Here is a 26,725-nt window from a genome sequence, read left to right on the forward strand (position 1 = left end):
CCAGAAACAGATGTGTAGTTCAGGAAGTCATCAGTTTCCTACTACAGGAGAGCTCCAAGGGGAGACTGGATAATCACTTGTCAAGGATGTTATAAAGGGGATTCTTGTCATTTGTTGAATCAGATGCCCTTTGAGGTTTCTTCCAATTCTGAGTGTCTATGATATAGTTTAACTATTATATTAATCATGGATCTCATCTTTGTCACAGGATTTCCTCCAATATTACTTAGTCAAATATAATGAAAAACTGGATAAAGCTCTTGACTAAAATCATCACATTCATGTATTTCCTATTTGTAAGTTTTTTCACATTTAACAAAAATTGACCTGAGGAAGACCTTTCTCATATTCATTTCATTCATAAGGTTTCTCCAATTATATTTTCTCTGTTGTTCAATAATAAAGACTCTGAGAATATAGACTGTATCACAGTCATTAGGACTACTCACTTGTATAAATGCTAACATGGAATTAAATTTATACACTGGCTGAAGGCTTTTCTGAATTCCCTATACTCAATGGGTTTCTCTTTACTGTGAATCTTATGACATTGAATTTTGAGTGAAAACAGAGTTTTTTTCATAATCATTACAGTCATAGCATGTGTCTATTAATTAAGCCTCATAATGTTATAAAACTTCCTCAGTGAAATCTACAGTAATGACAAAAGAAATTGGCTTAATCATTTAAACTCCCAAAACAAAGGGGTTTTAAAAATACATACTAAACAGATTGTGACATGCAGTGAGAAGAACAAAGCATCAAGTTAGTCCAACTTTTTCTTATTTGAATGTGTGTTTTTATGTGTGTGGATGTGGATGTGGATGTGTATATACATACGTGTGTGTGTGTATACACAGCCACACGGAGAGATATAAATGTATATATAATACATTTATGTGTGTGCATGTGTGTCTAAGTAGCAGGAGGGGATCTCACTGGATTGGAATACATTTGAGAAATTGCACATTGTTTTCAATAAACCCCAACTGACTGGATTGGAATACATTTGAGAAATTGCACATTGTTTTCAATAAACCCCAACTGTTACCCATTGCAAAAATCCATTTCTTAAAAAGCTAATATTTCAGACACCATGTGGTTTCAATTCTAATTAGATTCCAAACTATAAGTAAATCAAAAAAGTAATGAATTTATAGTAACAGCAGGTTATTGATAATGATTTATACAGAGAAATAGTATAACCAATATTATGGAAGACATATATGCCTGGAAATGGAGGCGAGTTGGTCAGGTAGAGAAAATGAGACACAAAGGAGAGGCACACTGAGTGGTACATTTAGTATCTTGAAGATAAAAAAGAATCATAGGAAAACCTCCAATACAGTGAATGACTATTCTTTGGAAGACTTATGAAAGAACATAAATGAGAAGGTATGAAAGTGTTAGTCTGAAAGAGCAGAATTAACCACAAATCTATGAAAGTCTGTACTGTCTGGTGTTGAAGGATAGCTTGGACCTGAAAGCCTTCACAGCATTCATAAGAATATTCCTTTCCAGTAGGATTTCTATGATGTTGAAACAAGGGAAGGTTTCTGACTGAAGGTTTTTAAGCCTTGCACATTCACTACCCTCAAATGGTTCTCTCCATTCTGAATTTTTAACAATTGATGAGAGTTTGAAGATTCACTTAAGGATTTCTCGCCATACAAATATATATATTTTGGGCTTCTCTCATATGCTAGATGTCTCTCCTGTGAGAATTATTTTATGTCTAATGAAGCTGAAAATTCTGATTGAACATTTTCTCACATCCCATGATCATAAGAATTCTCTCCAGTGTGAATTCTATGATGCTGAATAAGCAAACATTTATAAGCATTTACTACATTAGTTGTTTTTGTAAGATTTTTTACATAAATTCTCTGATGAATAAGCTAAGTCCTTTGAATAAACCATTTACGTTGTTAAATTCTTGGGACTTCTCGCAAATATGAAGTCACTGCTGATCAATAAGGGCAGGCTTCAAGACTGAGGGCTTTTCAATATTAATTAACTCTTGTTTCTTTTCAATGTGAATTTTCTGGTGACTAGTAAGAGTAGACTTCTTTCTATAAGCTTTTCCACATTCTTTACACTCATATGGTTTCTCTCCTGTGTGTACTCTCTGGTGCTGAATAAGGAAAGCTCTTCTGATAAAGCACTTGCCACATTCACTACATTCATAAGGTTTCTCCCCACTGTGACGTCTCTGGTGATCAATAAGTGTAGACTTCTGACTGAAAGCTTTTCCACATTCATTACATTCATGAGGTTTTTCTCCAGTATGAAGTCTCTGATGTTGAATAAGGGATGCCCGTGTACTGAATTGTTTTTTGCACTCATTACATTCATGGTGTTTGCCTCCATTATGTAACTTCTGATGTTCAATAAAAGATGGCCTGTGTCTGAAAGCCTTCCCACATGTACTACATTTATAAGGTATCTCTCCAGTATGAAGTCTTTGATGATCAATAAGGGTAGACTTCCTCCAGTAGGCTTTACCACATTCATTACACTCATAAGGTTTCTCTCCAGTATGAATTCTCTGATGTTGAATAAGAGCAGATCTATGACTAAATGGTTTTCCACAATCACTACATTGATAGGGTTTCTCTCCTGTGTGAATTCTCTGGTGCTGAATGAAATTTAGGCTTTGGGTAAAGATTTTGCCACATTCATTACATTCATAGGACCGCTCTCCAGTATGAAGTCTCTGGTGATCCACAAGAGTAGATTTCTTTCTATAGGCTTTCCCACATTCATTACATTTATAGGGTTTTTCTCCTGTATGAATTCTCTGGTGTTCAATAAGCAAGGCCTTTCTGATATAGTGCTTACCACATTCACTGCACTCATAGGGTTTTTCACCTGTGTGAAGCCTTTGATGATCAAGAAGGGCAGATTTTTGACTGCAGGCTTTCCCACATTCAGTACATTCATAAGGTTTCTCTCCTGTGTGAATTCTCTGATGTCGAATAAGCAAAGATTTTCTGATAAAGCATTTATGACATTCACTACACTCATAGGGCTTTTCTCCAGTGTGAATTTTTTGATGATCAACAAATGTAGACTTCTTATTGTAGGCTTTTCCACATACATTGCACTGGTAGTGTTTCCCTGCATTGTGAATTTTTTGATGATCATTAAGAAGAGACTTTTTACTATAGGTATTTCCACATTCACTACACTTATATGTTTTTGCTCCTGTATGAATTCCCTGATGTTGTATAAGCAAAGACCTTCTGATAAAATGTTTTCCATATTCATTACACTCATAAGTTTCCTCTCTAGAGTGAATTTTTTGATGTTCAATAAGATTTGAGCTCTGTCCAAATTGTTTCCAATATACAGAATTATCACAGGATTTCTCTTTTGCATAGTCTTTCTGATAGTTATTTAAATCTGAATTTTGTTTGAATCTTTGGCCCATTTCAACCCATTGCTGTAGTCTCCCTCCTGAAGGATCTCTCTGAATTCGAACAGAATTAGAAGTCATCCTGAAGTTTTTTCCAAAGTCATTAAATTCTTGGCCTCTCATTCCTATTGGAGATAACTGGTGGATCACTGGAACTGTCCTGAAACCTCCCTCATGAGAAAGGAGTTTCCTCCTTACAGAAGATCCCCAATTTTCCTTTGGTCTTCCTTCATATTCACAGACTTCTCCCCATTTGGATCCTTGGGAAACATTCCCTGTGAGTCTTTCCAGTATTGCCCATTGTGGTTCCACCTCTTCAGCAATTTCCTGCTTTGGAGATAGCTCATTTTCCTCAATCCTTGATTCACAATCTAAAATAATAAATACAAAATAGAAATATTAAAGATAAACAAGAAAGAGATAAAATCTCGGGGTCTATGGGACAAATAATCCAGAAAGTGACGATCCACCTCATTTTCCTTCCTTCACAATCTCAATTCTATAGTCAATTACTTCAACTATGTGCTTTATTTTACCCTCAAATCCCATATCTCAAAATCCTACCACCATTCATACTCTGCTAATTCTCAATGCTGGTTTACCTTGACTATCTAGTTTCTTTTATCCTACTCTTATACTGATGATTGATAATGAAGGAAGTTCAGGTAACCATGCAGCCATGCTAATTGTGTCCATTACAAATTCACATTAGCCTAATCTCAGGGTTGTCTCAAGGCTGCACAACCATCCTTTTATTATTCCATGACTGACTATCATTGCATGATTGCTTATCACGATCCTTGAAGCAGCTAATCCAAAAATTAATCTTTGCCTCTCTCCCCACATACCTGCTACATATTCCCTTCCATTTTTATCTACTATCATAGGTTCAATTGTCTTTATAAAAATGACTCAATCCAAATCTTTTTAATGTATTTCATTTTCATATCACTAACCACCAGCTGAATGTCTTCATCTGGATACCTGGATATTCCATTGGCATTTCAAATCTACATCCAACACAGAAGTCATTATCTTTTCCCTCTAAATTAGTCCCTCTTCCAAATTTGCCCATTTCTGCTCATAACAATAGCAGATTTTCAATCACTTGAGTTAATAATCTAGGAATCATTTTTTACTCTTCTTTATTCCGCATAATCATTTGTCAGATCTTATCATCATCACCACATTACCACATCTGTTGTTGACCACTATTATAATTCAGGCCCTCATCACCTCTCAGCTGCTGTTGTTCAGTCATCTTTCAGTCACATCTGACTTTCTGTGACCCCATTTGGAGTTTTTCAGCAAAGATACTGAAGTGGTTTGCCATTTCCTTCTCTAGCTCATTTAACAAATATAGAAACTAAGGTAAACATAATTAAGTGACTTGCCCAGGGTTACATAGCTAGCAAATGTCTGATTTGAACTCAGGAAAATGTCTTCCTAACTTCAGGTCCAGGTTCTATTTACAGAACCCTATAGCCACCTCTCAGCTAGATCATTCTAAAAACCTACTAACTGGTGTCTTTACTTCTAATCTCTTCCCTAATCAATCTAATCTGGAGTTTCACCAGAGTTCTACTCATATTAAAGACTATAAATTATAGGGGATGTGTACATAAATTTTGAGAATTAACATCCTTCATTAATAAGGCTATTTTATATTTCCCTTTTTTTCAATAAAATTTTCTTTGGTAATATTGTGAACTATATGCTTGCAATCAGGGAATCAGACTCAACCCCAAAGTATATATGAGGGTATTTGGGTCCCTGACCCCTAGGGTCACATATGTGTTAAGAGAATGTGTGACGATAATTGTATTAATCTATATACATATATTGGATTTAACATATTTTAACATGTTTAACATATATTGGATTATTTGCCACCCAGGGGAAAAGGTGGGAGAAAAGGGAGAAAATTTTGGAACAAAAGTTTTTGCAAGGGCCAGTGCTGAAAAATTATTCCATGCATATGTTTTGAAAATAAAAAGCTTTAATAAAAATAAAATTTTTTTTAAAAAAGAATAATGTGTGAATAGACATTCCTACAAACAAGGAATAAAGGCTATGGGACACTTGAATCTCACATCAGAAGTAGTCGAAAGAAGGAATAATACACATAAACACACACACACACACACACACACAAATACACAGAGCTAGGCATAGAAATACATTTGATTTAATAGAGAATTAGGAAGAAAAAGGAAGAATCAGGAAGAGAAAGTTAAAGAGAGGGTAGATTTAGGGAGGGATTGGTCTTAAGCAAAACAAATTCTAAAGATGTATAAAATATTTAAATCTATTTTTGAAGTAGGAAAGAATGGGCAATTTTAGAAGTTACCCATAAACTGGTGAATGAACAATTTTTGTTGAAATGTTCATCTTCCTGTCACCCATGAAGAATAGATGTCCCAAGGCTTTGAACTGGGCCTTCATCTTCTATCTAACTATAGTCTCTTCTTTGGTGATCTCATAAATTCCCAAGAATTTAATTATTATCACTATGCAATCAACTCTCATATCTATATATCTAGCCTTCATCCCTCTCCTAAACTCCAGTTTCACATTACCAAATCACTACTAGGTGTTCTGTAGCATCTGAAAATCAGCATATCTCAAATATGAATCATATTGTCCTTCAAAATTAGCTTTCCTCCAAACTTCCCTATTTCTATTGAAGGTACCACTATTTTCCCAGACACCTAAAGTTTACATCTTAGGGACATTCTTTTTCATCATTATCATGTGGTCATTTATTCATCAGTGGTCAAATCCTATTGATTCATCTTCCATAATATTTCTTGGATCCATCCCCTTTCTCTCCATTCACATGGTCTCTATCTTATTGCAGGGCCTTATCACCTCTCAGACTATTTCAATATACTGCAGTAAATGGTTTTCCTGATTCCATTCTTTTTACTTTACTCTCCAGATCCTAGCAATCCTGATTTCCCTAAATTTCTGATATTATTTTGTATCACTGTGGTTCATGTGAATTGCTCTCTGGACATTAAGATTCCAATTTTCACTTCTGTGCATTTTTTTTTACAAATATTCTCTCATGTTTGGAATGTTTTCTTCCTCACTTCTACCTCCTAGAATTCCCTAACTTCTCTCAAGATGCAACTCAGTTGCCATGTCCTTCAAGAAGCCTATTTTTATCCTTCCAGTTAAAATTACTCTCCCTCCTGAAATTACTTTGCTTCAAGTAGATACTCATTGATTAGGAAATGAGTAACCTTCAGCTGCTGGCTACCTAGAAAAGATGACAATCTCCTTGAACTAATTTCTCAATGATTAGCATACTGCCCTCCCCATTTCAGTAATATGAAATCCTGAGCTATCATTATAAAAACCCGTCCCCCATTCTTGAACTGCCTGTTTTCTTGTCTCCATCCTTTCAGCTTAACTCACTCAGTGTCCCACTCAAGGTCCACTCATCCTTTCCATATTGTGCTCTCTGCAATATCTATTCCCTAGGTTTAAAAAAAGGCAACTTTTAATCCTAAACCTTTTCCTTTCTCATTCCTTCTACTAGCTGTTACCATTCACTAAGACCTGGCTCTTTTCTAATGAAACAAGGTTCTCTGGCTATCCTTTTCAGCAATAGTTGTACTTTCATTCATATCCCTGAAATCACTAATCTCTACTTCTAAGCTCCTCCTCTATCACCATTACTTAGAAACATCTCCTCCGCTGAGGTTCATTCAATCCATATTTATCATCCAATAAAGATTCTGGTCATTGTTAACTCCCAATCTCTAGGGTACATCTTGAAAAATGAAGATTTTTCAAAGAATTTATTGTTTGCTTAATAATAATTCTTGCACTCATAACAGGTAGAAAGATAGAAAGAAAGATGGATGGATGGATGGATGGATGATATAAAAACACATATGTTCTCTCAAAAATCCTAACTTCTCAGTTCCTCAGCTTGCTTATTTCCCATAACCTACTTCTCCAACCCACTTTACACACACATACACACACACACACACACACACACAGTCATATCCTTTATTGTGCCATCATCAACAAGTGTTCCATTTTTATGATCCAGGACTCTGAAATTCCTTTATCTGATCTTACAGTCTCATCCTCACAATGACCCCCAATCCTTCCACCTTTCAGTTCTTTCCCAGACCATAACCCCTGCACTAACTACATTCACCCCTTGATGAAACAGTTCATCTCCACATTGTACTCTTCTCTCAATTCCTTTACATCCTTATCATATTACCAATCATGTCATACTAATCCCCAGCCGTGGAATATTTTCATTAACTACTGCCTACACTCCTATTGATATATTCATACATTCTTATTCCTACAGTGTTGATAAAACTGGAAAAAAATCACAAAACTGTATTGACTGGCTTCTCCATTTCAGTAATATAAAATCCTGAGCTGTTACTATAAAAAGTCATTCCTAATTCCTGATCTGACTGCTCCTTTGTTCCCATCCTCTCAGCCTAACTCACTCAATGTTTCACTCAAGATCTATCTATTCTTTCCACACTATGCTCTCTAAAATATCTACTCCATAGGATTAAAAAAAGCTAACCTTTAATCCTAAACCTTTTCCTTTCTCATTCCTTCTACCTGTTGCCATTCAATAAAACCTGGCTCTCTTCGAACAAAACAAGGTTCTCTGGCTATCCTTTCCAGCTACAGTTGTACTTTTATTCATATACTCCATTCATTCACTACAAATTTATGTTACATATTTTCAACAGGGTCCTTCCTACTGCAAAGCAGTGATTTCATTTACTATCCCATTTACTCCAAGAGCTTTTCCTCCATCCTCAAATCTCTTATTGCTCAACTTCCCTTTACCCTCTCAGCTGAGAACTTTGCCTCATACTTCACTGAAAAAGGTCAGGGCAAAAAAATAAATATAATATAATTTAATTAATTAAGAAGAAGAAAAGTCAGGACGTTTGCCAAAAGCTTTCACGTCTCTCTTTCTCCTCATCTTAAATCACTCAGATGGCCTTTCCTCACTATCTCATCCTTCACCCCTGTCTCAAGTGAAGAGATGGCCTTAACCCTTCTTCTTTAGCAGATTTCCCTCTTTATCATTCCCACTTTCACTGTTCATCAATCCTCAACTCCTGGCTTCCTGGTTTCTTTCAAGTCTTAGCTAAAATGCTAGTTTTCTCTGAGTCTGAAGTCAGGAAAATCTGAGTTCAAACCCAGCTTCAGATACCAGTTGTGTGACTCTTGGCAAGTAACTTAAAGCTTGATTCAACCTCAGTTTCCTCATCTATAAAACAGAGATCATAATAACACCTACCAAGGCTCTTATGACTCAAATGAGACAATAATTGTAAAGCATTTAACCAGTGCCTAGCATATAGTAAAGTCTGTATAAATGCTAATTGTTATTGTAGTTATCTTATTTGTATATGTCTGGTCCAGAAGCAGCAAGGTGGAACAATGGATATGGTTAGAATCAGGAAGACTTGAGTTCAAATACAACCTCAGACACTTACTAGGTATGTGACCCTGGAAAAGCCACTTAACGGAGGGGGGGGGGAGATTTAAGTTCAAATCTGGCCTCAGATACTTAACACTTCCTAGTTGTGTGACCCTAGGCAAGTCACTTAACCCCAATTGCCTCAGCAAAAAAATAAATAAATGAAAAATAAATAATAAATAAATAAAAAGCCATTTAACTTCTGCCTGCCTTGGTTTCTTTCCTCAACTGTAAAATAAAAATGATTTCCTTTCCTTTATTTCCTTCCTTATTCTCATTAGATTGTGAACTCTAATCAATTATGATTTGAAGCATTTTTTCATATGACTATAGATGGGTGAGGATAAATAGTGTTTTTGACTTTCTTTTTTTTTTTCTTTTTTCCTCATACTTATAATAGTACCTGGCAGATAGCAGGTATTTAATAAATGTTTGTTGTTTATGTAATTATCCATCAATCAAGGAGAAGGAAATTATTGGTGATACAGAATCCATTCAGTCCTGGAGAGAAAAATAACCATGTCAGCTGAGGGCTTATTTTTGTTTGCTGTTGTTCAGTAATTTCAGTCATTTCTGAAGCTTCCTGACCACATTTGGAGTTTTCCTGGTAAAGATAATGAAGTGATTTGCCATTCGTTTCTCCAGCTCATTTGACAGAAGAAACTGAGGCAAACAGAATTAACTGACTTTCCTGGAGTCACACAGCTAATAAGTGTCTGAGGCCAAATTAAAACGCGAAAAGATGATTCTTCCTGACTCCAAGTCGGACATTCTACCTACTGCATGACCAGGCTGCTTTGTTTTTATTTACTAATAACAGAGCTTGATCAGACTGCAGTCTAGACTGTAAGCAGACATATTCCAGATAGTACAGAGAACATATACCACAACCAGAGATTCTAAATAGGCACAAGGGGAATAGGAGATTTTTATGAAATTCTGATTATATAATTGTCAGTGAGTGAGTATAAAGAAGAAAATGCCAAAGCCAAGAGGTAATGTAATCTCTGGAGTGGGAAGCCCTAGGTTCAGATTCCACAACTAATACTAGGTGCCTGTGTGATTTTGAACAAATCACTTAGTTTCCCTTGGTCTCAGTTTTCTAATCTGTAAAATGGGAGGCTCAGCCTCAGATGTTCCTTTCACCTGTAAATCTATGATTTTATGGTAGAAAGACATCTCTAACAGCTAAAGATTTTAAAGAACATATAAAGATAAAGCAGTAGAAACTTTGAACAAGAAAAAATACTAAAGAATGATACAGACCATAAGAATAGTATCACTAAATACCAGACTGAACAAGGCTCATAAAAAATTAGAACAAAATGAGCAGGAATATCAAAAGGGACTGGAAGGCGATGGCCAGAACTAGGCACCAAAAAACAGTTGGCAGCAGCAAAAGATGGAAACAGGAACCAAAACTACACAACTCCTACCCCAAATCCAGGATAGCAGACAGCTTGATGCTTCATATTAGAGGCCCACATATTTTTATCACTAACTGCAATAAAAGGATAGACTGTGATGATTGCGAAAAACATAAAGCTGGAGGGAAATAAATGACTGAATTATGGTCCTTTCTAAGCTTACCTACCATCTACCCTGTATCTTGCATATGCCTATTTATGTATATCTTGTTTCTCATGTTAGAGTATAAGCTTCTTGAGGAAAGGAGGTGGTTTTGCCTTTTTTTTTTTTTTGTATTCTCAGTACTTAGTAAATTCTTGCTTATTTGCTTGCTTAATTAAACTGAAATACTAAAAAGATTTCAAAAGGTTAGACTAGTGGGTTGAAGCTATTGAGATTAATTTTTTAAAGTATTTAGTCCTTCAATTGGATTAAAAAAAACATAAACTGCACAAGTATAACATGGAACCAGTTGACTGGAAAGTAGTTCATGGGAAAAACAGTGAAGCTTTTCATAGACTCCAGGTCCAATATGAGTAAATAATGTGATGTAGCAGCCAAAAAAGCAAATGCAGTTTTTTACTATATTTACCTAAGTCATATCCAATACAAGGAAAGCTAGTTTCATTACTACTGCATTTCTGCCCATTAGACCACTATTTTAGGAATTAGAATGTGTCCAAATAAAGGTCAACAAGATGGTGAAGAGATTTTATGAACCATGGCATATAAGTATAAACTGAAGGAAATAGAGAAGTTCAGTATGGACCTAGGAATAACATAATTATTCTCTTCAAATACCTAAAGAATTATTACATGGAAGAAGGATTAGAATTAATTATTTTGTTTCTAGAGAATAAATGTTAACATTTTCTTTAGAAACTTAAGACCCCATAGGAGAAGAACTATTGTTGTTTTTATCTTTGTATTTCTACTGTTTGACACAGAGTAGACATTTAATAAATATTTGGGAAGTGAATGAATGAATGAATGGGTAAAAATTGCAGTGGACCAGATTTCATCTCTGCACAAGGAAACACTTTCTGATAATAATGGCAAGCCCAAAATACAATGGGCTATCTTGTGGAGTAACAAATTTCCTGTCATTTCACTGATCTGCATCAGTGAAAGTTTATGTCAATGAAAATTCCCTGAACCAATGAAAATCACAGGTACATTCAATATATACAAAATGAGGGAGGGAAGAGGAAAGGAAGAAGGGAAAAGTGCAGATAGAAGGAAGGGAGGGAGGGAAGCAAGCAGGGAGAGAAGGAGGGAGGGGGAGAGGGAGAGAAGGAAGGAAAGAGGGAAGAAAGGAGGGGAGGGAGGGAAGAAGAGAGGGAGGAAGGAAGGAAGGAAGGAAGACCAAATAATGATCTGCTAAATTTCCACAACCCTGGAACAAAGAAGCTGGTAAAGCTTAATATAAGTCTGCTCAGAGAGTAGAAATGAGCAAGAACCAGACAGTTACTTCATTCCAAATTGTATCTATTATTCAGAAGGCTTTCTGCTATGAAGAAAGCATCCTTTTCCTAAAGAAAATTTGTTCTTTTATATTTCTGGAATAAAAAGCTAAATCATCATGTGGACCTAACCACTAAGCACCCAACAGATGATCAATGCATGTATGTATTTAATGACTGAATGAAGATACCTCACTCACCTGAACAGTCGCCTCTCAGCATTTCTCTCCCTTCAGCTTCCTGAAAGTCTAGGATCCATGGCTCTTCCCCTCTTTCTAGCTGGGAGATCACATTTGGTTTGGATACTGGAAATCCTGTGCATGGGGAAGGAAACGGGGCCCAGTGATTTGTTCTGGACACACAGAGCTGTCCCAAGCTCAGTTCCAGGCCCTGGGTTTTCAAGTAGATGAGAAGAGAAAAAAGGCCATGACAGTAGAGCCTAGAAAAGTCTTAAGAAATTTCTGAAGTAGATCTTAAAACTGTGTTCCCAGAGAAAATGGAGAACTGGTGATCTAAAGACATGGGGCAATTAATTAATTATGTGGTATGCACTCTTACAATGCAGAAAATTTCATCTTAGATCCCAGATGATATGCCTCATCCTAAATCAGGAAGAAATCTGAATTTCCTATAAAGAACTGAGAGGCATCAAAAATTACAGACAGGTAGAATTAGGGAGTCTCTTTTCCTAATTCTCTTTATCAACTCTGTCCATTTGGAAGGGGAAATAGAATTATCCTACCTGTGAACCTCAGAAGAATTAGAAATCTGTAGTCCCTGAACCTGAAGCTCAAACATAATAAAAATTTTCATGCCCTCATAAAACAAAAAGCAAAGGTATTCAGATCTAGGGAGAGGAGCCTTACCCAGAGAGACCACATTCCCATAATTCTCCAGCATCACATCCCTGTAAAGGTTTCTCTGAGCAGGACCCAGGTGACTCCACTCTTCTCGGGTAAGATACACAGCCACATCTTCAAACATCATAGATGCCTGAAACATGTTCCTGCGGCAGCCTTGAGATAATCCCAGTGTTCGGCCCTGTGATGAATCACATGATCATAGAAGGTTAGGTTTGGCAGGGAGGGCTGAGGCTTATTCCTAAACAAGAGTCTCCTATGCAATATAATGGAAAAAAATAGTTGTCAAGCATTTGTTGCAAGACTTCTAGGGAAAGAGGTCTAGGAACTTACCACCTCCCAAGGAAGCCCTTTAGTACACTTTGAGACGGCTCAAATTGTCAAAAAAGAACTACCAGCTAGGTAGTCACTGAAGGTAATCCAATGCAGAGGTAGTACAGAAAGTCTGACTATGAAACAGACTATGAAAGTATGAAAATATGTATACATGTATAAATGTATACAGGTTTGCATATACATTTTGAGGGCTTCTCAAGAAAGGGCCAGGAAACAAAATGGATTCAGAAAAAAAGAGAAAGGGAAGGATGTAAAAAAAAAAAAAAAAAAAGTGACTTTCTCCAATCCCCAGACAAGAAGAGCATATGACTGAGAAACATTTTTCCTATTTGATAAGTCAAAGAGGAGACCCTACGCCCGAGATGTGCGAAGTCAGTAAACATATTTATGATGGCTGAGTTTCTTCAACTGTGGTTTATGATCTCATATGGGATCTCATAACTGAAGGTGGGAGTTGTGAAATTATGTTTATTATTAGTAAATGTTTCATTTGTATACCTATTTTATATACCTATATACCTGGGATCACATAAAAATTTCTCAGATAAAAAAGGGTCACAAGTGGAAAAAGTTTAAGAAGCCCTGGGCCTAGAGATCCAAGGAGCTTTTTCCCTGGAGTCCCTTCACCCTACAAGTGGGAAGTGCTGGCTAGAGAAACTCTAGCAAAGAAACATAGCTGAGTCTATTGTAGAGACAGCAACAATGGGATCTCAGAACAGAAAACTTACCTGAGACCTGGGTGGAAGAAACTCATCTGCCATCACCTGGTCTCTCAGATGCTCCTTTGGTAGATACAACTGAGGGCAAAGAAGGAAATTGTTATGGGAGCTACATGCTAGTGGCTATTAGGTATTACAGAAGCTACCTGCTAGTGGCTACTGGAGAATTTTGACCAGCAAAACAGATCCCTTCATGTGAGAGTATGATAACAATACAAGGAGAATGAGAGGCAGTTGCATTCTTTGACCTTCCTCCTCTTTCCTCTTGCTCTTACCTCCGATTTATTTCATTCCCAATTCACAAGCAACATTGATTTGCAATTCCTTCAAGTGTGTTATGATTCAAGCTGTGGGGGCTTTCAGAGAATTGACCCATCCCTTAATGGTACAGTCCCCTTTAACCCTTTACATGTTTTCTAGGTTTTGCCCTTAGGCGTGATCCTTAACATGAGTGAGACCAATCCTGGCTGGTGGTTTCCCTTCTACCTAACCTTGAGATTCCAGAGTCCTCCTTACCAGTGGGAAACTAGGAACCCTTTTAGGCCTTGGTTATTATGAAATCAATCAATTAATCAACGAGCATTTAATAGATAATACTATTTTGTTACAAACATTGATGGGAATACAAGACAAGAATGAAACAATCCCTTCCTTACAGAAGCATACATCCTATCAGAGATCAAATGTATACATATATAAGTATGTACAAAATATGGGGAATACAAAATTGGGGGGAATTAGCATGAGGGGGAGATGTTATTAGGTTAGTAGAATAAGAAAAGGCCTTATATAGGAGGCAATATTTAAAGTGAGCATTGAGAAAACTACAAATCTTGAAAGATGGAGGTGAAGAGAGTGTGCATTTCAGGCATTTTCAGGCAGCAAATACAAAAGCAAGGAAGCAGGAAGTAGAATGACCCATATAAGGAAAATCACAGGCAATGTACCTAGACTACAGTGTATATGTAGAGGAGAATAAGATGCAATAATGCTAGAATGGTTCCAATCAGGTTATGAAGAAATTTAAATGACAAACAAGGGAATCCTATATTTGATCTTAGAAGCAATAGAGAGCTACTAGAGTTTATTAAGTGGGGGAAAGGGTGACATGATCAGAAAATTAGTAAAAAGGAAAAATCACTGAAAACTGTGTGAAAGTTTAGATTGGAGAGCAGAGAGACAAAGTAGAGAAACTAATTGGAAAACAATTGTAATAGTCCAGAGAAAAAGAAGGGAAAACAGATGCAAAAGCCATGTGAAGGTAAAATTAGCAAAACTTAAGCATAGAAAACCAGTTGTGATCGCTTCATTCATTCATCCAAAACACATTTCAGAGCCTAATGCTTGCTGAAAAATATGTATCTCTCATCAAATATAACCATATCTGAAGCAGCATGGTATAATGGAAAGAGCATTGTACTTGTGAGCTGAAAGAACCTAGGTCACTGGCTTAGTCATATGATTTCATCTCTCTGAAGCTAATTTCCATCCATAAAATGGGGCTGGCATGTGGATAACAAAAGCAGTATATAAATATGAGCTCATTACTTCTGTCATTGTTATTCTTAAAACTTAAAGCACTATAAATCTGAATTCCTATTTTTATTATGATTGATTGTAGATGGAAGCTATAAGCAAGATCCCCTCTGTTATTATTCAGTTGTGACTAACTCTTTGTGACTCCCTATGGAATTTTCTGGAGTAGTTTGTCACTTCCTTCTCTAGCTCATTTTACAGATAAAGAAACTGAGCCAGACAGGGTTAAATGGCTTGCCTAAATTCTACCAGATAGTGAATGTCTTTGGCCTGATTTAAGCTTAGTCTTCCTGATTCCAGGTCCAGCTTTTTACCCACTGCATCACCTAACTGCCCTAATGATGGTATGGGCCAGAACTTGAAACAAGGTACTAAGTCAGTGGAATTGATAGAGAGAATGGTTATTTAGCATGGTGCTTAATAGTTCTCTAATTCAGTACATGTACTTAGTACTTACTATACAAGATTCACATCTTTGTTAAGAGACCACATAAACTCGGACAAACAGCCAGAATGAGAACGAGGGAAGACAGAGAAGTGGTGGCAGGCTCTCCTCCTTCGCTTCTCCACTGAAACCAAGCTCCAGAAGGCTCTCCAGAAAGCTGCCCAGCCCCAGGAAGGAGATAATAAAGGATCTGGACTATAAGAAAGCTAACTGGGCCCCAGGAAGGGAGACAAGACTTAGCAAAGAGACAATAAAGGATTTGGACTTTAACCCCTGGCTACACTCATGTGGTGATTACTCTGAACTGAAATGAAGGCTGCTCTCAGAGACCCCAAGAAAACCTCAACAGAGAATATTTCATTTTAAAGAGAATATTACATTTTGGCACCCAATGTGGGGCCTCTGAGTTCCATCTATTTTGTAGGCAGAAAATAAATAGCTAATTCACTAATGAATAAATAGAATCCAAATACCAGGCGCTAGAATAACAGGTTTTAGGAAAGATAGTATTAAACTGGAATAATAGTATTTGTGTAATGCTTTACAGTATGCAAAGTACTTTACATAAACTATCTCTTTGATCTCATGCAGGTAGCTCCATGGATAGGACAAGGGGTCTGAAGTCAGAAAGATCTGAGTTCAAATCGATCTCAGGTACTCACTAGCCAGGTGACCGTGGGCAAGTCACTGTTTGCCTCAGTTCCTCAACAGTAAAATAAATTGAAGAAGAAAATGGCAAACCATTCCAGAGTCTTTGTCAAGAAAACCCCAAATGGGGTAACTAAAAATCAAACATGACTGAATAACAGCAACAACATAGCTCATATTATATTCTCCTAGGATACTTAATACATTTAATTTCTGCCTGCCTTGGTTTCCTCAACTGTAAATTGGAGATCATTCATCTCCCAGGATTATTATGAAGCTCAAACAAGCACTTAGCTCAATACTTGGCACCTAGTAAGTGCTTAATAAATGTTTGTCCCCGTGTTTAAAACAACCCTATGAGGAAGGTGATATTATTATCTCCACAGATAAAAAAAAGTGGAAACTAAGAAAGGATAAATTTATTTAGGGTTGCACAGATTTCTAAAACAGGTTTCTATCTAAGGTTTTTGTGACTCCATGTCCAACACTCTGGAATATATCCAAAGGAGGAATTCCAGAATGATGAATTGACTAAAGGCCAGGCCATATGAATAACCAGTAATGTTTTCCCTAGACAGAAAAAGCATAATTGGTGCTGAGGTACCAGTGGGAAGTCAAGAAGGAAGAGGTTTAACAAAGATCTTTCATTTGGCTCAAATGGAGTAATGATCAGAAACTGAAAATTAGAAGATTTCAGCTCCATGTAAGGAGAACAATGACAATTTTCCCAAAAAAATTTTAGAATGGATTGCCCTAGAAAGTGGGGGGTTCCCTTTCCTTAGAGGTCTGAAAGGGAAGCTAAATAGTTATTTGATGGGGATATCATAGGTCTTCCTGTTGAAAGACTGACTAGATTCCATGACTTTCTATGACACTCAAATTATGAGGACCAGTTTCCTTATCTCCTCTATTCTTTCTTCCTAGTCATCAAATCTGATTCACTCCAACTTCAATCTTGTTTCAAGGCCATCATTCGTGTTCATCCAACCTAGGATGTCTCACATCTCCTTCAACATTTGTTTTCTCCAACAAGTCCTCCCTGAATAATTCATCCTCCCCACAATTACACTGATAAATCCCAATTTTGTGTTTATTCAACTCTCCATATATAGTTTGGATGATGCAGATAATGATAATAATAAAAATAATAATAATAGTAAAGATGTATGTAGTGTTTTCACAAAGAACTCATGTCTCCCTCTGCTATGCAACTCTCATCTATGTCTTCCTATACTCGGTTGAATCTTATTAGATTTGGCTTATAATGCTAGCCATCTCTTTGGATCCTACCTTATAATGTGTTCACTATTCTTCCCTTCTTTGTATCATTTGCAAATCTGATAAACTATATGATCTAGGTCTTAATAAATGTTAGCAATTTAAAAATGTTAAACAGCAGAGAACCAAGAAGAGATGCTTAGAACACTCCTCTATAGATCTCTTTACAAGTTGATATTAAATTAGTAATCACTACCTTTTGGATTCAACTAATTAACAAGTTCCAAACCCACCTAACTTTACTAACCCATGTCTTTCCATCCTGTCCACAAGCTGTGAAGATGGGAAAGGAGCAGTAGTACCTTGGAAGAGGTAGTACCTGAAAAAAAGAGGATTTCAACAGGTAAGATAAGAGGAAAGAATCTGTCCAAGGAAAGGGCGAGAGTATGAGCATAAAAAAAGATTACAGAGAGACAAAAAACAAGAATAATGGATGGCTAGAAGCCCATTTTAGCTGGAAAATAATAATAATGGAAGTAATAGTTATAACATTACCTAATGCTTTATGGTTAGCAAATAGAAATATTATCTTATTTGATCCTCACAATAACCCTGGAATATAGGCAGTGTTATTATATCTATTTTATAAATGAGGAACTAAAGCTGAGAGAGGTAAAGTGATTTGCCCAGGATCACACAGCTAGTAAGTATCTACTGTGCCACCCACAAGTCAAATTTAAAAGAATCCTGGAATCTCAAAGTCCAAATATTCCAACCTATGCCTGTTCAGGAATTCTCTCCTTTTAAAAATCTCAGCAACTTTCCTGAAGACTTTCTTCTTTAAACTGACACTAATCAATTAGTCACTTTTTTCTTGAATCCAGTCCTTGTTATTGAATCAGTCTCAAACTAACCCAATTCTATTATCAACTAGTTCACATTCTATCTTGTCCACAAAAAAAAAAAAAAATGTGAATTGAATCCAAAAAATTATCAAATGCCTTGTTGAAATGTCTATCTACTATGGGATTCCCTTGATCTATCAGTCTAATAACCCTATCAAAAAAGAAAGTGAATTTAGTCTACCATGACCCTTTCCCAAGTGCTCGCAATTCTTTTTTTTAATTAGAGAATTTTTCCAGGAACCAAAGTCAAGTTCATTGATTTAAAAACTCTTACCTCTTTCACTTAAAAAAAAATCTATTACAGTGTTTGTGTTGCAGTCTTGCAGCATGTCTCCCTATTCTCTAGTATTTTTCAAAGAACAGTGAATGGCTAGAAAGCTGGGCTGAATCTAATTAGATGAGGTATAATTGGGATAAATGTAAAATCCTGTACTTGGGCACAAATTATATGAGTATAGCTAGACCTATGTGCATGTTCAATGCTTCATTTGAAAAATGTCTGGGGATTTTAATGAACTGCAAACTCAATATGAACTAACAGCACTATAGCATGACAGCCAAAAAGGCTAATTCAATCATAAATTATGTGATTTGAATCATATTTTTGGAATATTAAATTGAGTTATAGGTGCCATATTTTAGAAAGGATGCTGGTAAACAAGAGAATAAATACCTTGGAGAGATCAAAGCAGCTAAATGGCTCAATGGATAGCACACCAAACCAAGAGTCAGTAAATAAGTTCAGATCTTACCCCAGATGCTTATTAAATTTGTGACACTGGAGAAGTCACTTAAAATCAATCTGCCCCAGTTTTTGGAACCGTAAAATGTTAATTTTTACTGTGTGCATATATGTACATATATAGCATTATGTAAATATTTGTCACTTTTTACCAGTGAGAAGATTAAAGATCATATTGCATGAAAAAAAATTGAAGAAAATAGAGATATTTAACCTGGAGAAAAAAGATTTAAACAATTAAGTCTAAAAAGACCTATCATGAGGAAGAGGAAGCAAAGCTGGCTTGTTTTACTCAATACCAAAGAGATGAATTAGAACCAGTAAGTAAAAGTTGGAGACAGAGAAGTATATTTAGGATACATACACACACACACACACACACACACACACACACACACACATGCACGCACGCAGAACAATAACAACAATTAAAACTATCCAAAACTGGACTTAGCTGAGACAGTACCTCCCTATCATTTAAGGTATGTACATGGATAATGTTGAGGGGATTCTCTCTCAGCTATGGGGTGCATTAAATGATTTCTGAGATTATTTTTCCATTCAAAAATTCTGAGTCTTTAGTGAGAATAGGTTTAGAGACAGGGAAAGCAGAAGAGTTTAAGGAATTCACATAAGATGATATCAATTTCTTCAAGAAAAGGTGAAATTATCGAATTAAAGAAAACAAGGATAGACCATGGGTAAAGCTCTAAGAAGGAAAAGCTTTACAACAGGTGATATGAGGAATATTTATGATTTGCACCGAAACAATACTTCAAAGTTTACAAAGAATTGCAATGACATTTTCATCTGATCCTCAAAATAATCCTATGAATTTTTATAATGGGTATTACATTTATTGCTTGTTTTCTCAATGGGTGAGAAAGAACTTGGAGGAAGAGGATTTAGAACTCAAAAAAACTTTTTAATGAATGTTTTTTTAAATGTTTTTTTTAATTTCTAAATAATAATTCCATGAACTACAAGATAAAAAAAGAATGGCTTTTTAAAGATGACATGCTGAGGTTTGGAGATGTTAAGTGACTTACCAAAGGTCACAAAAGGCAAAACCAGAAAAAATATGTCTTCTGTTTTCATCTCTAGTATTCATTCTACAATATCTATTTGATATTCAAAATGGAACTGTGATCTCATAAATGGGTTTTCCTTCAATGATGCAGATCACAAATCTTTCTCTTGCCCATATTCTCCCATAAGTTTACAAACAGGAGTCACCTAATATGTTAGGGTCCTTCCTTAATTTCTCCCGATATCACAAGATTACTAGTCAGAACACAGATGATCCATCTGCCATCCCTCACCTTTGGAAGACCAATCCTTCTTCTTCTATTATACATTTCTCTGATGAGATTTCTAACGTCTCTTCTTCAGAGTTCCTCCCTGGTGATACTACTGATAACTCATACTTACCATTGTACCTCTTCATGGCATCTACTCATTTTTCATCATACTTATTTTTCAGTTATTCAGAAACTAATATATTCCATGTCTTTCAAGTATACACAATAGAATGTTGATATGAAAGAGATGGGCCTTTGCTCCTAGAAGACTGGGGTCATTAAAATAGTTCTTCAGTTTCCTAAATATAATCCAGACTACTTTCCTCCTCCTATTTAATTTGGGCCCAAATCATCCATCCTAGATACATAATATGTTGAATGCCTATATCTCAATAGTTTGTCCATCAAATTTCAAATTACAATTTAAGAAAAAGATGTAAAGGGCCAGAACTCTGGAAAGGTATACTTGGAGCAAGGACAGCAGGGTGCTTATAGTTAAGCACCTACTCAGTGTGATTGATGGAATCTATAGATAAACATATACTTGATGTGATATAATGATGTAATCACTCTAGTTGGCATATACTTAGTGTGATATAGTGATGTAATGGCTACAGTTGGCACATGCTCAGTTGATGTAATCGTACTGAGATATTTAAGGGCTGAGAGGACTGAGAACTGGGAGTCTCAGCCAGACACAGAGGAGTCTCAGACACAGACACAAGAGAAGACTTGAGACTCCAGATTCCAGATTCCAAAGTCCATCTTTGACCAGTCTCGTGGGTAGCTCTCCTGCCTTCATCACTTCTCCACCAAAAGACCAAGACCCATCCAGAGATCCTCTGGAAAGCTAGCCGGACATTACAAAAAGACATTCTTTATCTACTTCATCTTTCTTATAAAGACGACCAGATCATACTCTTTTGAGTGTTTTGAAATCCCATCCAGAAAATTGTACAATATTTCAGGATTTAAAGAAACCAGCACAATGTCTTCCCCAAACCATTTCTAGATTCTCAACATCCACAGGGAACATATCTTTGATTTAGATTCCATACTGGATTCTCCTCCATCATAGTGGTGACTATCTTTGGTGAACATATATCTACCTGCTTGTATAAATTATCACTCACCTGATTTTTATGATTTCAGGGCCACTTAACAAGTTTATTTCAATTGTTATGTCTTTCAAGGAATCATGAATGATTCTAATCAAATGAGTTAAGATTTGTAAAATGCTTAGAACTTTGTCTGGTACACAGTAGTTTCTTAATAAATGTTTACTTCTTTCCTTCCCTTTCCCTGATGAAAGATATTTTGTTGGAAGAGATCCTGGGTGATACAGTATAGTGTTAATGATCCAGCATGGTTTCTCTAGAGGTGTTTATTTAGCTATTTGAGAATAGAAATACAGAAAATAGATGATGAGAGTGACCTACAACTAGTGGCTACCAGCTCAGGAAGAGCAGAAGATCAAGAGGGTAAAAGAAAATGTATTGTGAAAATCACCGAACCTTGGTTGAAAACGGACTAGGGAAGAAAGTGAAGGCAGAACAAGGGCAATGGACTGGGGAAAAAAAAACAAGGAATGAGAGCTCTCCCTTCTCTGTGAAAGTGAACAATAAGTTTGGAAGGAATCAAGAAGAGACTACTGGTCAGAGAGTGGGATTTCAGAGATCAAGATTTTAATATTAGTTCTGTGTGAAAGTAAGATAGAATGGTAGATAGCTAAAATAGAAGTGGAAATTAAAGAAGTTGAGAGATTTGAAGAGCTGTAAGTCTAAGGTATTAGAAAAAAGTTAAAATGACAACTAAGATCTCTGAGAATGATGGCAAATTATATAGTAGACAGGAAGATGGTGAACCTAGTACCAAAATCACTGAGAAAGATGGAACAATGTTCTTGAGATCAGTAGCAGTTTCTTATAAGAATGTGGTATAATTGGGATGGCTATGAACTTCAAAGGAAGAGTCATGGCAGATAGTGACAAAGCAAGGGTCTGGAAGCACCAGAAGGGGAGAGGGGTATGTTAACCCCACCCTTCTCCAATATCCTGAAATTATGGGTCCAAAAAAAGTAATCAACCTTAGTTGTGGTTAAGTGCCAAACGTAGTTGTCAAAAATGTAGTCTTCTCCTCCCTCAATGAGTCCCAGTCTCTACCTCTACAATATCTGTCATTTTTCATTTCTGTTCCATCCCCACAGACCCATCTGCCTATCTGCCTGTCTGTCTGCCTGTCTCTTTCTCTCTGTGTGTCTGTCCCTCTCCTTCTCCCTCCCCCCACTCTATATATATATATATACATATATATGTACCTTTTCCCAATTCATTTTATATAAAATGTCAGATGATTCTCTCTAGTATATTATTCTCTCTAGTATATTATAATATGAAATATTTTAATGGCTCCTTTCTCCCCAATAACTCAACCTGCTCCATAATGTGACACCAGCTTTATCTCTAACCTTATCTAAAAGTATTCCTTTTACTATATCTTTCATCACAGCAAACTTGACTACTTCCATCTTCCTGCCTTCATCACCTCAGCCTTGTGCCTGACCCCACTTTACAGAAATTTTATCTTCCTTGAAACCTTTCCTAATTCCCTTAGATGAAATTATCCCTCTCTTTATGGCACTTTTGCACTTCTCTTTTACAATGACAATGTCTGCTTCATATTACATGTATCTGTAACCCTGTCTTCTACTTCCTCTACTGAGCCACAAATTCCTTGAAGGCAAAAGTCAGATATCTCTGAAGTTCAGCATCATTCTACAGTAGGAGATTTCAAGAAACATTTGGTGAAGGAACACTGAGATATAGCATTTCTTTGACTGGAGGATAAAGAGGACTTCTAGCAGTCAGGCCCTAATTCTATTATATCCTGGGTTCTTCATGGGGTTGAAGTACAAAATGGAAGGATCCCAGAATCATAAAGGAAAGGGGATCATAAATTAATATAATAGCTAAAAAGACTTTCAGAGTCCTAAGATATTTTTCAATTAAAAAATGTAGTTTAATGAAATAAAATTAATAATTAATAATTTTACAATGCCTTAACACAATAATAAGCATTATTTCTTCAAGATTAGATAATAGTAGTTCTTAACCCGAGTTCCATGAGCAAGCAACATGTCTATAGATAGCAAGGAGTCCAAAAATTTGGAGAGAAAACTTTTAAATCTTTATTTCAATATAGTTGGTTTCCTTTGCAACTCTATACATTTTACTTCATGCATTGAATAACAATATTCTCAAGATTACATAGGTTTCATCAAATTGCCAAAAGTATCCATGATACACACAAAAAGATTAAGAAACTCTGCACTGTATATAAAAGCTGTGACACAGATGTTTTCTTATATAGTTACAAGTTCATTTCAGTTCTTTAAGACTAGAAAATCCAAGCATCATGACTGCTAAGACAGAAAGGTCTATCATTTATCTATATCTTGTTGATAAACAATAATGCATCTTCCATAAATGTATAAAATTTATGAAAAATGAATTCAGAAAAGAAGTACTTAGTGCATAAAATTGACAACAATATCTTATAGTACAAGACCAGTCAAGGTCAACATACCCATTAGCCAAGTAGAAGTATACACCTGGTAAGTAATCATCAAGGCTGTAAACATTACATTTTTCTTGTATTCAATTCTGATTGGTATATTATATGCTATTTACTGCAGGTTACTCTTCAGTTTATTGTATCATATATGTTTTCATTCAGAGTTTTTATATTATAAAAGCTTTAATAGAATAGCATGGGGCTGAGAGGAGATCTTTATCATTAAAAAAGGCAGAAGGCTGAAAAATCACTGAACAAAAACAAACAAAAAACCCAGCAAAATCTTTATTTCTAAATGTGTACTACTCGCCAAAAATATTCCTATGTTCAAGAACAATTAAAATTTAAAGAGTTAAGTATTGAGTATTATTTGCTTTTAATATTATTTTAACATAATAAAAGAAATTTGATAGCAATGTTTGGGAAAGGCTTTAATATTTCTTGGTTAAAAACTATTTACATGTTTTATTATAAATACATTACATATATAGAGGTTGACCAAAAATCACAGTAAATCTTTTAATACAATTATGAATATTTAATAAGTTTATGAGGTTTTTTTTTTTGTCCAGAAAGAAACTGTAAAAACAACAGCATTAGTTTTGGGGGGTTTTCCGAAATAATAAATTCTCTCTTCCATCAAAGTGGCATTATTTAAAACAACTAAATCAAGATGTTACAAATACATATAATAAAATTAAAATCTACACTTAATAATTTAAAAGCTGTTACAATTTTGTTTTAAGAATGATACTTAATAGTACTTATTCCCTGTATAATATTTCATTGTATCAATGTGTTGCAAATTCATAATATGCTTTAAATTGCAACAACAAAAAGGAAAGTTCTTTGACCAGGGTATTTTAATTATGAACAGATATAAAAAGCTGGCATTGATGCAGAAATAGCAATCTATACTTTTAAATTAATTTTTTAAATCAAAACTCCAACTTAGACATAATATATTCTATTTTAACAATCTATGTTATATTAATAAGCCATTATGTCTCACAATTTTCATATGGAATGAAAAGTAAAAATACAAAATTTCATTCTTACTTCTAATATATATTTCCATTCATTCCAAAACAAACCTGTTTCCCTAATACACATGAAGCACAATGCCATTTATTTGCTTTTTATTATCCAACAAGAATGATACTGAAAAGCTCCTAATACCATCATTTCTCATCAGATGCTGAAGCATCTGCAACTACATCATTATTGTGCCAGTCTTCTCTGCTCTTTTCAAATAATCAAGGAGTAATGATGAATAGGAAAACAAAAAAGAATGAGTCTTCTTCTTCACTCCAAATGTTCAGTTTCCAAATACTGATATCATTTTACAGCATAATTTTTTATTGGTGATTGGGAACTGGGAAACATTTTATTCAAAGCCTAGGCTTCATGACAAAGTAACCACGCATCAATAGTGCATCAAGCTGCTAGATCTCCTGACAATTCAAATATCACGAGCCCCGATTTTGCAGGAAAGAACGTTGGAAAATTAGCAGCTTTCCTGAACATCTGCTGCCTGAAATATCTTTAGCAGCCCAAATGTTTTTCACACATTTCAATTTGGAGTTCATTTTATGTCTTACCCAGATCACCATGGTCAGCTTCCTGATCTCTGCTTAACTTTGGTTACATAAGCCTCCGGTGCACACTTTTATTTTCTTATTCAGAACTCTCATTTGATATGATTTGACAGCTCACTAACCTATCTGCTACTAACTACATTTTGCTATCAACGACATGTATTATTAATGGAATTTGAAATTAATGACATTCCATTAACGGAATCTGTAATTTGATTCTATACACAGGATATGACAGACTTCTGACTATATTCATTTATTAAAAAATAAAACAGTGATCCATCCATAATAGCTTTTAGTTGGGGTGGGAGACATTGGGATAGGGGATAACGTGGAGAGAAGAGGTCACAGAGGCACTATGCATAGACTCCTCTAGTGGTTACTGTTTCATAGTGCGAAGAGGGGACTGGAGGGAGGAGACCCTGCAGAAGGAAACTAGGGAGGAGACCCCGCGGCTGGGAGAGGGTAAAGAAGGGAAAAGGCACCCAGGGACCCGGGGTTGGGTGCGAAAGGAACTGACCCAATGGGGGCGGGGTAGAGGCGGGGACCTTGAAGAGAGAGGAGGAAGAAGAGGGCGGGGACCCAATGGAGGAGGAGAGGGGGCGGGAACGCTTGGCAGAGGAGGAGGAGGAGGAGGAGGAGGAGGAGGGGGCGGGGTGGGGGAAGGGACCCAGCGGGGGGAAGGGACCCAGCGGGTGGAAGGGACCCAGGAGTCCCGAGGACTCACCTTCCGAATCCTTACCACGAGCCGCCACGCAGCGGGAGCCCGGAGCTGCGAGCTGGAAGTGACTGGCTAGGGGCGAGGACCTCTCTCCCGGCACAGACAGCTCATCGGTCACAGGCTCGTCCTCGGCCGAACGATCGGCTCCGCGTCCTGTCACTGGGAGGGGGAAAGGAGGGGCGGGGACGAGGGAGGGGCGGGACTGGGCAAGGAGCCGTTTTTGTTTCCAAGGCCGGAAGGAAACGTCGGGCGACTAGCGAGAGCCCGCTGATCCTCCGCGCAGCCTAGAGCGGTTCTGGGCCAGCCTGGAGCTTGGATTGGATGGATTTCTCGGTGGGGCTGGGAGT

At 36.4% G+C, this 26,725-nt stretch overlaps 1 protein-coding gene across 3 annotated transcripts; it reads right to left on the minus strand.

The window, feature by feature from the left end:
• Window positions 1-1,285: 1,285 nt before the first annotated feature.
• LOC105749396 (zinc finger protein 260) lies at window positions 1,286-26,552 on the minus strand. Of its 3 annotated transcripts, none has more exons than XM_031947457.1 (6): window positions 26,385-26,552; window positions 17,846-17,917; window positions 13,701-13,769; window positions 12,643-12,817; window positions 11,977-12,090; window positions 1,286-3,789 (listed from the first exon to the last, which is right to left on the minus strand). In XM_031947457.1, exons 3-6 carry the CDS (start codon window positions 13,731-13,733, stop codon window positions 1,961-1,963), a joined length of 2,151 nt encoding a protein of 716 aa, XP_031803317.1. In that variant the 5' UTR covers window positions 13,734-13,769; window positions 17,846-17,917; window positions 26,385-26,552; the 3' UTR covers window positions 1,286-1,960. The 3 variants fall into 3 exon arrangements, with proteins under 3 accessions (XP_031803317.1, XP_031803316.1, XP_031803315.1); XM_031947456.1 differs by having other exon boundaries at window positions 17,832-17,917; XM_031947455.1 differs by lacking the exon at window positions 17,846-17,917.
• Window positions 26,553-26,725: the final 173 nt, after the last annotated feature.

This window comes from Sarcophilus harrisii, chromosome 1 (assembly GCF_902635505.1).
Source record: "Sarcophilus harrisii chromosome 1, mSarHar1.11, whole genome shotgun sequence".
NCBI lineage: Eukaryota > Metazoa > Chordata > Mammalia > Dasyuromorphia > Dasyuridae > Sarcophilus > Sarcophilus harrisii.

Bases quoted from the DNA above. Each gene is read 5' to 3' on its own strand.
- LOC105749396 (XM_031947455.1), bottom strand. From the start codon at position 13,733: ATGGCAGATGAGTTTCTTCCACCCAGGTCTCAG. The intron at 12,818-13,700 runs GTAAGTTTTCTG...GATTCATCACAG, and splicing joins TTCTTCCACCCAGGTCTCAG to GGCCGAACACTGGGATTATC. The intron at 12,091-12,642 runs GTAAGGCTCCTC...CCCCATGCACAG, and splicing joins TGGGAATGTGGTCTCTCTGG to GATTTCCAGTATCCAAACCA.